The 14468-nt window shown below is 51.7% G+C and overlaps 5 protein-coding genes across 5 annotated transcripts in view; 3 read left to right on the top strand and 2 right to left on the bottom strand.

The window, feature by feature from the left end:
* Window positions 1-240: 240 nt before the first annotated feature.
* GUITHDRAFT_161443 (hypothetical protein) lies at window positions 241-2926 on the top strand. Its single transcript, XM_005838780.1, has 22 exons — window positions 241-321; window positions 368-421; window positions 472-543; window positions 587-661; window positions 706-754; window positions 798-856; window positions 903-943; window positions 987-1016; window positions 1066-1127; window positions 1171-1217; window positions 1264-1327; window positions 1392-1498; window positions 1540-1632; window positions 1782-1837; window positions 1882-1937; window positions 1982-2051; window positions 2097-2166; window positions 2208-2239; window positions 2283-2355; window positions 2403-2485; window positions 2531-2687; window positions 2801-2926. The coding sequence occupies exons 1-22, from the start codon at window positions 253-255 to the stop codon at window positions 2897-2899; spliced, it is 1518 nt and encodes a 505-aa protein (XP_005838837.1). The 5' UTR covers window positions 241-252; the 3' UTR covers window positions 2900-2926.
* Window positions 2927-2934: 8 nt separating this feature from the next.
* Window positions 2935-3884, bottom strand: GUITHDRAFT_102471 (hypothetical protein; the record flags this gene model as incomplete). Its single annotated transcript, XM_005838779.1, has 5 exons — window positions 2935-3008; window positions 3105-3160; window positions 3214-3327; window positions 3374-3609; window positions 3651-3884. The coding sequence occupies 5 exons, from the start codon at window positions 3882-3884 to the stop codon at window positions 2935-2937; spliced, it is 714 nt and encodes a 237-aa protein (XP_005838836.1).
* Window positions 3885-4953: 1069 nt separating this feature from the next.
* GUITHDRAFT_102470 (hypothetical protein) lies at window positions 4954-8630 on the top strand (the record flags this gene model as incomplete). Its single annotated transcript, XM_005838778.1, has 22 exons — window positions 4954-5338; window positions 5386-5492; window positions 5574-5649; window positions 5695-5734; window positions 5776-5848; window positions 5897-5935; window positions 5982-6070; window positions 6189-6243; window positions 6286-6354; window positions 6477-6554; window positions 6597-6647; window positions 6691-6728; window positions 6783-6829; window positions 7272-7312; window positions 7365-7420; window positions 7463-7499; window positions 7570-7630; window positions 7735-7838; window positions 8072-8139; window positions 8287-8347; window positions 8392-8433; window positions 8478-8630. 22 exons carry the CDS (start codon window positions 4954-4956, stop codon window positions 8628-8630), a joined length of 1770 nt encoding a protein of 589 aa, XP_005838835.1.
* Window positions 8631-11525: 2895 nt separating this feature from the next.
* GUITHDRAFT_49703 (hypothetical protein) lies at window positions 11526-11813 on the top strand (the record flags this gene model as incomplete). Its single annotated transcript, XM_005838777.1, has 2 exons — window positions 11526-11556; window positions 11620-11813. Coding segments are annotated over 2 exons (225 nt in total), but the record flags the coding sequence as incomplete, so codon positions are not given.
* Window positions 11814-13697: 1884 nt separating this feature from the next.
* GUITHDRAFT_161442 (hypothetical protein) overlaps window positions 13698-14468 on the bottom strand; it is a gene marked incomplete at its 5' end in the record, with an annotated part of 3565 nt that continues 2794 nt past the window's right edge. The window contains 2 exons of the mRNA XM_005838776.1: window positions 13698-13832; window positions 13877-14390. Of these exons, the coding sequence (XP_005838833.1) occupies window positions 13747-13832; window positions 13877-14390 (600 nt within the window). The 3' untranslated portion in view covers window positions 13698-13746. The remainder of the gene's footprint in view (window positions 13833-13876; window positions 14391-14468) is intronic.

Genomic DNA, 14468 nt, shown 5'->3' with positions numbered 1-14468 from the left:
ACTGATCTCGGATTCGATTTTATGGCGGGAGTTCAATGCGGAAGGCGCAGAAGGCTGGAGGATGGATAAAAGAGGAGGAGGAGGAGGAGAATGAGGAGAAGAAAGGGCGATAGAAGTAACAAAGGGATCGCAACCACGAGGAGCTTGTCTCTGTTGATCTGCTAGCATACTCTTCGAGGAATCACGACACATGATTCAAGTTGAATGTTCTGAATAATCGTTCTAAGAGGTCTCGTCCAGGTCTGTTGTGCGATGAGCGTCAAGGAAATCGAGTCTCTTCGGTTGCTCGTCAAAGATGCAGCAGCTAAAAATCTTCTACCGGTTTGTTTACCTGATTCAACTCGTAGAGCTGATGCCGACGCTGCAGACTGCAGCTTTTTTCTGTGAGAAAATCATCTGCTTGCCTGGGAAAACAGATGAGGTACCTTGTCCTCCTCCTCCCTCTTTCCACCATTTCTCATCGTACCTCAGGATCACTACAACCTGGCTCGCCTCTACTTTCAACAGAAGCAGTTCAAGCGAGCGCTAGTCACACTTCAGAAGGTGATGCCACGCCTCGGACTCGTCCAGTCTGACCGTGCTTCAGGCTTCCTCAAATGATTCTCCAAACTTTCGGTTGTTGGCTGGACAGTGTCTGGCAGAAAGCAAGGAGTATGAGCAGGTTGGCAGTCAAGAGTGGTGGTCCGATCATGAGGCTTCTTGCAGTGCTTGAGCGTGTTGGGAGAAGAGGACGATACTGCTAGCGCCAGTGACAGTGAGATTTCGCCGTCCCTGGGCGTACGCTGACTCTCTACTAGTGATGGATCAGAATGACGGAATTGAAGTCTCGGCTGCTATGAATCTTCTACGTGGCAAGGTGCGCTGTGAAGTTGCTTGAGCTTGCAGCTAATTTGAGAATTTAGGTTTACGATGCTCAACAGAACAGAGTGAAGGCAGCGTTCTGGTAGTTTTGAGTATGCTGTGACCTTGAAAATGATGTAGATCAGGTACAAGAAGAGCCTTCAACGAGATTACAGGTCGATCTCGTGCTCGAATCTGTTGTCTGATGACGTTTTCTGCGCTCAGATGCTACGAGGCCTTCGAGAAGTTGATAGAGAGCCACATGTTGTCATCTCAAGAGCAAGCCGGTTGTCACTGTGAACAGATTCAAAGACGATAACACGAAAGCAGATCTTTTGAATACCCTCCACTTCAAAGACAGCGAAGTTTGGCTGCAGGTTGACCAGGTTTGGTACTGCTTGTCTGATCCATTTCCTTATACAGGCGATGTACAAGAGCAGGATGGAAAAATATGACTTGTCAGTCGACAAACCGTTGCAGCTTGAAGGTAAAGGCGGAGGAGGGCCGGCAGGGGGAGAAAGACTATCTGAAAACTGAAGTTCCCACCCCAGACTGCGGGGCAGATGTCAAGCAAAGTGCCTGCTCCATCTTTGACTCTAGCATAGACTCGATGACAATCGTAGCCGAGTTCTATTACTATCACAACGATTTCAGACAGGTCCTCCTCCCCTCTTCTTGACGGGTGCTGACCATTGGCAGTGTTACAACCAAACCAAGAAAATCCTACAGATCGACCCCTTCGCTAACTGCTGTCTGGCTTACCATCTTTCTTCTCTAGTGGAGTTGAAGTTGGTCAGGTGCAGGCCTGGCTCTTGTCTCGGTGTCGCTCAAACTTTCTCCAGGGAGTTGTTCATCGATGCGCATCGACTCGTGGAAACGTTTCCTGAATCGGCGGAGGCACCATTGACTTGAACGAGGGAAAGAGGGTCACAGTTGCACAGGCGTGGTATGCTGTGGGCTGCTACTACTTCTTGACAAAGAAGTTCGACCAAGCAAGGTAGAGTGAGTCATGAAGGCAGCGAGATCTCACGAGCCTGCCAGGCGATTCTTTCAGAAGTCAACATCGATGAACAACTACTTCGCTCCTGCTTGGATGGGTGAGTCTTTCCTCTTCCCCGTCACTACTCAAGCTGCAGTAAAGGCTACGGACACACTTTCTCTGCTCAGGACGAGAGCGATCCTGCCTTAGCGGCATATCGCACGGCATCGCGGTAAGTGGGCCGGGGGATGTGAAGGAGCTTGACAAGAGGAGGAAGATTCTTCAGCGGCAGTCATCTCCCCCCCCTGTGTATTGGCATGGAGTACGCCAAGTCTGGAAACCTTCAGGTGAGTCACTGCATGAGTGGAGGCGAATGACGGGAGAGCAGGTGGCGGATCAATTCTTCTCGCACGCCTTGAGGTAGGCGGTACGCGTGTCTCTCCTGGTCCCTTGACGTTTGCAGCATATGCTCGGTGGACCCGCTAGTGTACAATGAAGTTGGTGTCCTCCGTTACTACCAAGGCTGCTACGATCAGGTGCCTCTCCTCCTCCTCTCGCGCTCCTCCTCGTCACTCCTTCTCAGGCGGCAAAGGCATTCGAGAAGGTCTTGGAGCTGTGCCAGGACGACGAGTCTAGCGTATGGGAAGCAACCTTCTTCAATCTTGGGTAGAGCAACCTATCTGACAAGAATAGCGCTGATCTTGCTGGCAGGCATTGCTATCGCAAGATGAACAGCTTCGACAACGCTCTGGCCATGTACCACAAGTCTCTACGATGCTCTCCTCGCACAGCCAGCACATACACGGCGATCGGCTTTACGCATCACCTGAAGCGGGAGTTTGATACCGCAATAACTTTCTACCATAAGGTTCTACGCTCCTTGTCCTTGTCCTACCTCTATCTTCCCTTCATCTCTTAGTGCTCTTCCGCTCTTTCCTATCTCTCTCTCTATCCTCTTCCTTCATGTTGACCTCCTCTAAGGCACTCGGGATCTCTGCGGACGATGCTCTCACTACGGAGATGCTGGAGAGAGCTTTAAGAGAAGCGAGTTACTTTGGCTCTGTCACTCCCTCCTTTTAAGCGCATGAACTTGCTGTCATCTTCTTCTTTCCTTTTTAGTGTCTTGCGGTCTTGAGCTCCTGAACATCGAGAAACATCCAGCAAGTTTCGTCTTGTCCTGACGTGATTTCTGTCGTGAGAGGTCAGGAGCAGGCAGGGAAATCGCAGCACTTTCCGCGTACCCTGACTCTCTCATTCTTGTTTTGCAGCGCATGTTTTGTCGTACTGATTTGCAGCGCTGCTTCCCCTCCCAGCGCGTCCACAAAGTGGAGCATGTTGACCCTGAAGGAGGTCAGAGCAGCCAGCTTCTTGACAGCAGTCGCCTTGCTGCTCACCTGTCGCTGCCATCGCTGAACTCTCTAGACAGAATTCGTTTCTCGTCAGGGGTGAGCCCGACGTGCATGACGTCCAACACTTTGAGAAAATCATAGTTGACGATCATGCCATCCCTGGCAACCCCCGTCACATCTTCTTCGCTCCCTCTCGCGTGCTCACTTGAGATGGTCAAAACTGCGCAAGATGGAGGCGAAGGTGTCGTAGTCTTGTGAAGCAAGTCTCAAGACTTTGCTGATCGCATGCTTGAAGATCTCATGTCTGACATCCATGGTCAACGCTCTCCAGTCCTTGAAGAAAGCGACATGCCGGCTCATCTGCTTGTCTTGGTAGAAGCTTGACTGCATGAAGATCCCGTCGTGCTCGATCATCGCCACATCGTCCGTCCGCTCCTTCACCTGCAGCCCTTCAGCCCTCGCGTCTCTGTCAATCTCCCAACCCTCTCGGAGTTCCATCGCAGCGCTGCTGACGTCGGTGCGCTGTATGTCGTTGGGGGATAAAAAATTTCCCGATGCTTTTCAGCTTTGCTTGAGAACTTGCTTGGAGCACTGCTGTGCTTGCTAGAGCTGCTGACTGCTCCTGAAGAAGCTCTAGAGAACAACAGGTCGAGCTCGTTGTCATAATCTAACATCTCTCTTGCTTGCTCCTCTGGCATCACCTCCATCCCATCCATCTGCCAGCCCTTCATCAGTCGGCGCTTGCACGTTGCCTTGACTCACAGATAAGACCCAGAGAGGCAGCTGGCGAGATGTCGAGAGCATCGCTACAACCCCTGCGAGCCTCGCCGGGAAGAAACTGGTCAACTCTGACTCCTGATTGCTGCCGACCTCGAATTTAACCCCTGGAAAAACACTTCGAGCGACAGTTAGACACTGAGGCAGCTTTAAGGGAGGAGAGAAACAAAGAAGGAGCAGAAGTTGAAGAGGGAGAATTTAAGGAGGAGGAGCAGAGAAGCAGGAGGAGAGGAGCAGAGGAGAGAAGGAGAGAAGCAGGAGGAAAGGAGGAGCAGAGAAGGAGCAGAGAAGGAGCAGAGAAGGAGCAGAGGAGCAGAGGAGAGGAGGAGAAGAGGAGGAGAGGAGGAGAAGCAGGAGGAAAGGAGGAGAGGAGGAGAGGATGAGACGATGAGAGGAGGAGAGGAGAGGAGGAGGAGGAGAGGAGAAGCAGAGAAGGAGGAGAGGAGGAGAGGAGGAGAGGAGGAGAGGAGGAGAGGAGGAGAGGAGAAGAGGAGCAGAGGAGGAGAGGAGGAGAGGAGGAGAGGAGGAGAGGAGGAGAAGCAGAGAAGGAGGAGAGGAGGAGAGGAGGAGAGGAGGAGAGAAGGAGGAGAGGAGGAGAGGAGGAGAGGAGGAGAGAAGGAGGAGAGGAGGAGAGGAGGAGAAGCAGAGAAGGAGGAGAGGAGGAGAGGAGGAGAGGAGGAGAGGAGGAGAGGAGGAGAGGAGACAAGGGGGAAAGGGTGTCAGGTAGGAGGACCTAATTGTGTTTTAGTCAATTAAGCGAACCCGCCTCAGGTGATGTTTCCATGTCCCGGAATGAGGAATCAGCTCAACACACGTAACACGATGGCGATGCTGGTGGTGGCGTGCAGCTTCATGCTGTACTCGACCTCTACTCCCTCCTCCTCTGCTGCTGCCTTCTCTTCCTCCTCCTCCTCCTCCTCGCCCTATCGCTCCTTGCATGTAGCGTCGACGCTCGCGAGGGAGATGAGAAACCCTGCATGGAGGCTTGTTTGCCGCTTGCCAGCTTCAATGCCGCTGAGAGGAGGAAGGAGAGAAGAAACGCCAGGGAAGCAGACGCGCAAGGCTTCTAAACGACGAGCACCAGCAGACGCAGACCAGGAGGCTCCAGACCAAGGAGAGAAAGATTGCTCGCGAGATGCGTCCGCTGAGCAACCGCATGAAATCCATTCGAAGACCAAGAAGAAAAGAGGAAAAGAAGATCATGCCAGCACTTCCAACTCGACCTCAACTATCGTTGACGGAGATGAAATCTTGAAGAGACTGCAATCTCTCGAGAAAAAGAAGAAAGAAGCAATCTCTCTCGAAGATTTCGACAGTGCGTCAAAGCTCAAGGCAGAGATCAAGGACTTGGAGGCGAAGCTCAAGTCGATAGGAAAGGCAGACATATTGTCTGGTGAGTCGACAAGTCGATGAAGTTCCAATCGATGAAGTGATTTCCAGCTGAGCCTCGTGACATGAGCAATTCCTCAATCAGAAACTTCAGGATATCAGAGAAGACAATCAAAGCCTTGTCGGAACAAGGAATCCAGACATTGTTTCCCATCCAAGTGATGCCAGAAAACCTCTTACATTGTCTTTTCTTGTTCTTCTTTACGTTGTATTCTCTTGTTCATTCCTGGTATGCGCAGGTTGCGACTTTTGATATCATCTATGAGGGGTATGACTTGATCGCCCGAGCTCGCACAGGCACCGGGAAGACTCTTGGTGAGGATCCGGTGGAGAGGAAGAGAACATAACCACTTGACGCAGCTTTTGTCTTGCCCGTGCACGAGAAGTTGATGAGGAGCAGGTGCATGCGTAGCGTCACTTGGTTGTACTAAAAGGATTCAGGGGTCAAATCAACTCGCGTGGAAGAGCACCAGAGGCGCTGGTGATGGTTCCCACTCGTGAGCTGTGTCTACAAGTAAGTTGACAAGCTTCGAGCATGTTCAAGCATCTCACCGCTGCTCAGGTCACGCGTGTGTGGAAGAGTCTTGGTGGAAGTCTCGAGGTGGAGAAGGAGGAGAACCAGCATGTCTGACATTTGCGGCTCAAAGATTCAAAGCGTGTATGGAGGGGCTCCGATCCGACAACAACAGATCGCACTGAGTGACGGCATTGACGTTGTGATTGGTACTCCCGGAAGGTCAACCCCTCTCCTTTCCAAGCATCTCCTCGAATCCCAATCATCTTCTTCTCCCCCCACCCAAGCTCCTGACCGTCATTCCTTGCGCTCTGCATCGCTCGTAAGGTTGATGGGTTAGGATCTTGGACTTGAAGTCGAGAGGATCTCTGAGACTGGATCGAATCAAGTTTCTGGTGAGCCTTTCTCAAAAACTCGACTTGCATGACTTGCAGTAGGTGCTCGATGAGGCGGATCAGATGCTGGAGATTGGGTTCAAAGATGACATGGAAGAGATTATCCGATCGGTAAGGGTTGGAGGCTGTGGAAGCACGTGTTAAAACGAGGACGGAGGAAGAGAGGGAGGGAGGGAGGAGCAAGTCACGCCAAAGAGAAGGAGCGCCATGTTCGCGTGCTGAACTTCAGTCAGGTCTGCGGAGACGCTCAAGCGTCCAATCTCGATCATCAGACTCTGTTGTTCTCTGCGACTGTCCCCAGCTGGGTTCAGGTGCTGTCTCCTCCCGCCTCTTTGACTCTCACCCAACAGCAGGAGATCGCTCGGAACTACCTGAGAGCCGACCGAAGGAAGGACGTCGATCTTGTGAGAAGAAGAGGGCGACGAGAACGTAAGTGACGCTGTACAGGTCAAGCATGAGACACTCAAGACAGCGCCTAAGATCAAGTGAGCAAGATGAGTTCTTGTTCCTCCTCGTCATCTTCTTCTCGCTCTTGTCAGACACCTTTGCATCGCTTGCGGTGTTTCTGCTCGTCGGTCCACGATCGGTATGAGGGATGGTGGAATGAGTGGAGGGTGACGAGAGGTAGGGGCGATCATAAACATTTACGCGGGGAGACACGGCAAGACGATCGTCTTCACGGAGACGAAGGAAAAGTAAAAGGTTGGGGGGGTGAGACGAGTGACGGCGAGTCTTTCAGAAGGAAGCAGACGAGCTGTCTCGAGACAACTGCATCAAGGTGAGAGGCTTTTCTCCCTCATGTTCGTCTCAAATGATCATCCCCCTCCCCCCCCTGCGATCAGGTTGCTTGCGGAGTTCTTCATGGAGACATTCCACAAAATTTACGAGAAGAAACCTTCAAAGGCTTTCGAGAAGGAGACCTCCAGGTGTACTCGATGTCTCCCATTCGCTTGCCTCTCCTTTCAACCCCTTGATTTCTCCTCTCCTTTTGGTTCAAGCTTTAATCGCTCGTGCACGTTAGTGTCTAGTGGCCACCAACGTCGCTGCGCGAGGGCTGGATATTCCTGAGGTGCGGGAAGAGGGACGAGTGGAGGCGGTAGGTGCAGGTTAAGCAAGAGCAGGTTGACCTCGTTGTCATGTGCCATCCACCCGAGAGCTCCGAGCTCTACGTCCACCGGTGAATCATGAGCGTTTCGAGAGCTTCCTGACCTAGTCGCAGGTCCGGACGAACTGGGCGAGCAGGGAAGAACGGAACGGTAAGGAGTATCAGGAGAAGCTGCCTTCCTTCTCTTCCTCTTCCGCTCTCCCTGATATGCTTGTTGCTAGTGCGTCATGTTCTACTCTCCTAGAGAAGCTCCAGACCTTTCGAGGATCGAGCACAAGACAGGTAGCTGGAGGAGGAGCTTCCGATCCTGACGGGCTTCCTTGAGGTGTCAAATTTCAAAGGATAGGAGCACCGCAGCCTCGAGATATCGCTCTTGTAGGCCCCAGCCTCTTGTTCCCAACCTCATGCTGCTGCCAAGGCCGCGTGTGAGGACGCGTTCATCGCCATGGAAAAGGTTCAGCCTGAAAGCATCCAGCTGTTCTCTACCTTGGTAAGCGCTCGCGTCTCTTTTTCTCCATGTTGTCACTAGAAAGGCAAAGACCTCGACGGCAGCGGACCGTTTAAACTGCAGTCTTCAAGACTGTCTCGCAAGGGCCATTGCAGTGTTGTCAGGCTTCGAGAAGGTGGGGCCAACAGATTCTACAACTCGCATATGCTTCATCGAGATGCTTTCTCTCTCCCGTCCCTCGCTCTCCGTTCCCTCATCTCTTATTCTTATCTCAGCCTCCATCGGCTCGAAGCATGTTAACTTCCTTGGAGGGTTTCAAGACTTTCTTGTTGAAATCTTCAGGGTAATCCATGTCCCCCCCCCTTCCCCTTCCCTCCTGCTTTCCCTCCGCCTTCTCTCTCCCTCCTTCTGCCTTTCGTTCTGCCTGCGCTTCTCCTGCCTTGGCTCTCCACCTCCTTGTTCTGCTCTCACTCTTTGACTTGGTTTTCAGCATCTCCATGGTTCCAGACGTCTTTCGGTGCATTCGAAGGGTCATGGGAGGAGAGCCGAAGGTGCTGTGATCTATCTCGTGCCCAGCTGACACAGGAACAATCAGGCAGCAGACTCAGTTCGGAGCATCAGGTTTCTCAAGGACAAGGTAAGCAATCTTGACCACGAAATTGCCACCTCACTGTAAATCAGTCAGGAGCAGCTTTCGACGTTCCTGCTGAATTTGCGGCTCTCTTTGACGATGTGGCCAAGTCGTTCGAAGGAAAACTAGTGGCCCCACGCATCGAGTCTGTTCAAGTCCTTCCCGACCTTCTGCCCGAGAGCGCCATGGCTTCGAGGTTCTAGCAAGAGGTGGTGGTGTTTGTCTCCTGACAGGTAAATGGCAGGGGTTCGTCGTCCTTCTCTCGGCCTTCATGGCATTCTTCGCACTTTCCTCGCAGAGGCTACGGAGGTGGCAGAGGCTATGGCAGGGGAGGGGGGGGACCATGGGGGAGGCGAAACTACGATCGGCGATAACCATCACAGGAACCTTTCTCTTTTGCCCCTACCCCCTTTTAAAACCTCAAGTACCCCACAGATTATCTATCCTTCACTACCCCCACCTACCTTCTGCTCTCAAGTGCTCCCCCACCCCCCTCAATCCTCACATCCCTACTACGACCACCCCAGGGTCCTTTTTAGACTTTCCAAAGGGAAATGGTGGGGTGATGATTCGAACGTGGTAAGAAAAAGGGTCAGAAGGGTGGGGTGGTGGGGGAGTGGCTTCGAGGGTGAAGTGTGGTTTGAGTGTTGTGGTTCAGCTGGGTGGGTGGGGGTCATGGGCGATTGGGTCATGGGTGGTTTTTGAACAAGGATATTCCACAAAAGGTGGGGTTATACGTGGTAAAGTTTAGGGTAGGGGTGTTTCATTGATGGGTGAATTATTCGGAGATGGGGTGTACCAACATTCACAGGCATAAAAGGGGGTGGGGGGTAGGGTGAGGTATGGAGCTGCGGAGGATGGCGGCATGATGCGGTCAGGTGGGTGCGAGGAGGAAAGGAAGGCGGAGGGGGAAGGGGAGGAAAAGAGAAATGGAGGGCGAATAGATGAGAGAAAAGCAGGGATGGGGAGGAGAGAGGAGGAGATGGTGTTGATGGCGGAGAAGAGAAATGAAGAACAGGAGGAGAAAAGATGAGAGGGTAGAAGTGGTTGAGGTTATCAAACGATGAAGATGATTATCTCTTAAATGTTGCTTGTCGTGTTCCGTTGCCTGTCGAAGATATTCTGCTTGAAAATTCTCTCTTGAAGCAGTCCATTACTCAGTATTCTGTCATCCCAGCGGTTGCCAGGTCCATGTCAAAAAAGAGAAGCGGTGGGTCAGAGCAGTCGTTCTGCTCTCTTTGATGGCCGATCTTGCGTCTGGTCGTGACCTGGTTTTATTTCCTGCTGAGACGATGTTGTGCTTTTCTTAGATGAAGACGTTTGTCGTGATCTTGTGCTTTTCTTAGATGAAGACGTTTGTCGTGTCTGTTTCATCAACATTGTTTATTCACATACCGTCGTATGGTAGTATAGACGAATCCATTCCTCGCTAAAATACTACCGGGTTAGATATACCAAGAATACAAGCAGGGAGAAGTTTGGATCGTATGTGATGATGTTTCATAGCAGCCAGATGTGAAGGATAGATGCAGGTAGCAGGAAATGTATGTATGTGACCATATACAGGCGCACTGATTTTGCGCACTGGAAATTGTTTTGTAAATTTTGATGAGAACAAAGGTTATTTTGCTGTAGAAAGATCAATCATAAGGTTGTTTTGCTGTAGAAAGATCAATCATAAGGTTGTTTTGCTGTAGAAAGATCAATCATTTCAGTAAGAACGTCACGAGGACTACAGTAGTGGCTGGGGAGGAGGGCAGTGTATACCGGAGACCATGTTGGGCCTTGAGCTTTGTTCAAATTCTATCAATCTGATTTCACCAACGAAATACATGCCTACTTCCCAAAGCATTGATACTCAAATGCTTGATAACGGTCAGCTTTCAGTTTTGTCAGACAAGACTACCTCTGTGTGATTTTGTTTGGCTTGAGTTTCCAGTAAGGTTTGAAAGATGGTTTTAATTCTGCAAAGAATTTTGATTTCTTGACAGGCAGACCTGATCAGCTTTGATCTTGCTGCTGTCTTGATCGGCTCTGCAACTCAGTTGCGATGAGCGAGACTCACATGTCTGTTCAAGCCTCAGCTGAAGGCGCGAGCGATGCTTCCGTCCCCTACCTTCAGGCAACCCTCCTGTTGTACCGGAATGGTTGATTTGACCATTTCCAAAGATGGGAAAGAAGGAAGTGATAATGACAAAGGAACAAGCCAAGCTCGCCAAGGTGCAGAAAGGATATGTTCTCGAGCCTGTCTTGGGGCACATGTCGCAAGAGGAGAAACTACCCGAAAAGCGTGACCGCAAGAAGATTCAGCTGTTCGGTTGGAGGCACTCGCTCTCAATTGTTTGATATTGAAGTTGCACCTCAGGCTACGATCCTCCTGCAGATTCGCAAACGAAGTCTCACGCTCATCACAGAACCAAAGTGAAGCATGCTCATGCTTCTGGAAACGGATCGCCCGCTCCTCTAGCTGCCAGCCAGCCATCGTCGACCTCGACAAACCCTGTGCCTTCAAGTGCTTCTAACTATTGGTCTGAAAGGAAAAAAGTGCTGCAGGTAAATCCTTTATGCAAGAAGACTCATGGATAACAGTCGACTTGTAATCGCAGGATCGCCTTCGTAAAATCAATGCACAACTGCACAAGATTGAAGCAGCGAATGCCCAAGTGTCGCAAATCACTTATGAGGCTGTATCAAGTAGCTGGAATGCTTTAGACTCCGTCAAGACAAGAAGGTTGCCTTTTGCCTTCTCTTATCACATCGAGTCAATACCTTTGAATTTCGAAAGTGATCCTTTTGTAGGGATAGCACACCGCTTTGGGATACACCAGCAAATTCAGGAAAGCGAAAACAACCTGACTCTGGCTCAAGACAACCGGAGGGGAAACGTGCGAAAGGAGCTGAAGAAAGGTTCTGTTGGTGTGATCATACGGCTGACTCGTGAGATTACTTTGCAGAGAATCAAAAACAAAGAGAAAGAGCGGCAAGAGTTGGGAGGATGCCTGTAAGAAGGTGCGATTGCAAGGAAAAGTGTCTGGTGGGTGATGACTCCCTTGTAGGTCGTCAAGAGTCTGATTGACAACCCAATATGCGAAGCCTACTTCAATGTGCCAGTTGATCCCGTTGCTCTCAGTGAGTCTTTCATCTAGGCTCGCCTCACCTCTCTTGGTGAATTCCTCACCTTGACCCCAACAGATATCCCAACGTACCTAGACGTCATCAAGAATCCGATGGATTTAGGGACCGTTCTGAGCAAACTGGAAAACGGATTCTATGAACGAAAAGAGCAGTGGGTGGCTGACGTCAAGCTTGTGTGGGAGAACGCGATGGTTTTCAATCCCCCGGGCAACGACGTGCACGAGTGCGCAAGGCACATGGCGAGCTACTTCGAAAATGCGCTCCTGCCGTCTTGCAAGCGTTCGTCAGTCGCAGCTGTCAGCAGCGCACAATCAGCGGCATCTGCTTCCAGCCCAGCAGCATCAGGGCCAGGAGGCGATCGTAAGATCTTGGAGATGCAACGAAAAGTAGAAATGCTGCAGAGGGAAGTAACAAGTATACGCGAAGCGAAGGTGGGCTCTTCGATGTGCTTGCATTCACATTTGATGCTGCGCCAGAACTCAAAGCAGGGAGGAGGATCCGCGAAGAAGAAAGCGCCAGTCTCGGCGAACAAGGCTATGACATTCGACGAAAAACGAGATTTGAGCATGAACATACAGAAACTCAGCGGCGAGCAGACAGACCAGGTAGCTTTCTGTTCCGCCAGGGGATTTGATTGAGCCTGACGCATTTCGTAGATCATCGCGATCATTCGGAAACGGCAAGCGACGGTGTTGGCGGACGATGAAGAGATCGAGATCGACATCGACTCGTTGGACAACCTGACGCTCCGTGAGCTGCAAAGATTTGTGGAAGATTGTCTATTCAAGGTTTCATTTCCTCTGTTGCTCGCCTCCTTATGCCTTGTTCCAGTCCCGACACAGACCTGCTGCTGCTGCTGCTGCTGTGGGAAGTTCAAAATCATCTGCTCTTAGTTCAGCCATCAAGGTAATAGAATCAGCCCGTGCAAATGTGACGATGTCCTACAGGCCAATGAAACCAGCAGCAGCGACAGCAGCGACAGCAGCGACAGTGACAGCAGCAGCAGCGAGAGCGAGAGTGACATGAAGTGATGCTCGCTTGTTACGAGAGACCCGCTCACTTGCACTCCAGGAAAAGTGTCGCGGTCACTCCCAAACCTCCTCCGAAGCCTCAGCCAGTGGAGGCCAAGAGAGTTGAAGTGAACACCAAGACTGAGGTAGGACCCTGTGATTAAGCATCTGCATTTTACCCTATCGTCTTGGGTAGACTAAGGAGCAGCCAAACATAGCGGCGCCTGGAGGCAGCGTGTCGGCGACTGGAGGCAGCATGGCGGCGACTGGAGGCAGCGTGTCGGGGAATGGCGGGCAGGAGGAGGAGAGCAGGCAGAGGTCACCAGAGGTTGTCAAGGTGAAGTTGATGCGCCTGAGATTGCCGCTTGTCCTCACTGCCTGCTAGGAACCGGCTGAGAAGCCTCAGATCCTCCCGACAGGAATCGAGAAGAAGCCCGTGCAGGTGAGCTGCAGCTCGAAACTCGATGAGTGTGACCAGCCGCAGATTGCAAACACAAGCGCGTGGGGAGCTTCTTTGCTGGGAGAGGACGAGGAGAACAACGAGACGGCGAACAATGAGACAGGCTTCTCGCAGTCCTGGTCTCAAATCCAAGTCGTTGGCTGTTGTCTTACAAGTGAAGACTCTGACTTGACTGACAGACCAAAGATCAACTGAACAAGCAACGCGAAGAAGAAAAGAAGCGGGAAGAAGAGAGAGAGCGACTCCGAAAAGAGGAAGAGAAGCGCAAGGCGTTAGAAGAAGAGCAGGAGCAGGAACGACTCAGGCAGCAGAAGCTCCTCGAAGAACAGCAGGAGGCTGAGCGTCAGGCAGAGGAACGAAGGAAGCAACAGGAGGTCATTATTGAGCAGATGATGAAGAAAAGAGAGAACTGACTACGAAATCGCAGGCTCTCCGAGAAGAGGAGGCAGCGAGACGAGAGCAGCTGGGTCAGACGGTCAACATGGATCAGACGCAGATGCTGGCGAAGGGCATAGCGAGCGGGAAATACTTGTCAGGGCTGCAGAACATCGAGCAGCTGAACATTGCGCACTTGAGGAAGGGAGAGGAGAGCGACTCGGAGGACTCGTCGTCGTCTGACTCTGAGTGAAGGAGAGGGAGGGAGAAGAGGCTGTGAATGTTGTATAGACGCTTAGCTGTTAATTTATATTCATCGGAGAATCAAACCTATTCCGATCACTCGAAGTCGTCGTCCTCGTACATCCCTTCCTCCCCCACGTTGCCAAAGTCGTCGTCCTCAATGATCTCTTCCTCCTCGTCCACTGCAACCAGTCAGATCCGCCTCAACTCACGTCTCCTTCCTCACCTTGAAAGGGATCCTCCTCATCCTCCTCCAAGTAGTCGTCGACTGTCGTTTCATCCACCCCTCCGCTCGCTTTCAACTGTCCAGACCTTTGCTCCTCCTCCTCCTCCTCCACTACTTCTTCATCTCTGACCTCCTCAAAGTCGTTGCCATACTCCGGCGACGTTCCCTCGTCTTCAACAGGCGCAGCAGGCGAGTACCTCTCCTCCCGAGCGACCTCCTCGTCCACACGTCGACTTGTCTTCTTGTCTCCTCTCTCTCCTGCCGTTTCCCGTGCCGGTTGGGAAGATCTAGCCTGCACCTTCACCTGCTCCTCGACAAAAGGCTCCGCAAGCTCCACCGTCAGCTCCGACAAATCAGAGTTGATCTGCTTTGGTTTTGAAATTATTTCTGTTGGCTGATGCTCCTGTTGATGCTCCTGCTGCTGTTTCCTGATCTCACCTCTTTTCTTCTTGTCCTCCTCTTCTTCTCTCCGCATCCTCTCCCTCTGCTTGTCCTCCTCCTCCCTCTCCCTCACCTGCCTCTCCCTCTCCCTCTCCCTCTCCCTCTCCCTCTCCCTCTCTTCCCTCTCCCTCTCCCTCTCCCTTTCTTGCTC

The sequence above is a fragment of the Guillardia theta genome (genome assembly GCF_000315625.1).
Source record: "Guillardia theta CCMP2712 unplaced genomic scaffold GUITHscaffold_10, whole genome shotgun sequence".
Taxonomy (NCBI): Eukaryota; class Cryptophyceae; order Pyrenomonadales; family Geminigeraceae; genus Guillardia; species Guillardia theta.
Note: the sequence above shows the minus strand (reverse complement) of the source record. Positions and strands in the feature narration are given on the sequence as shown.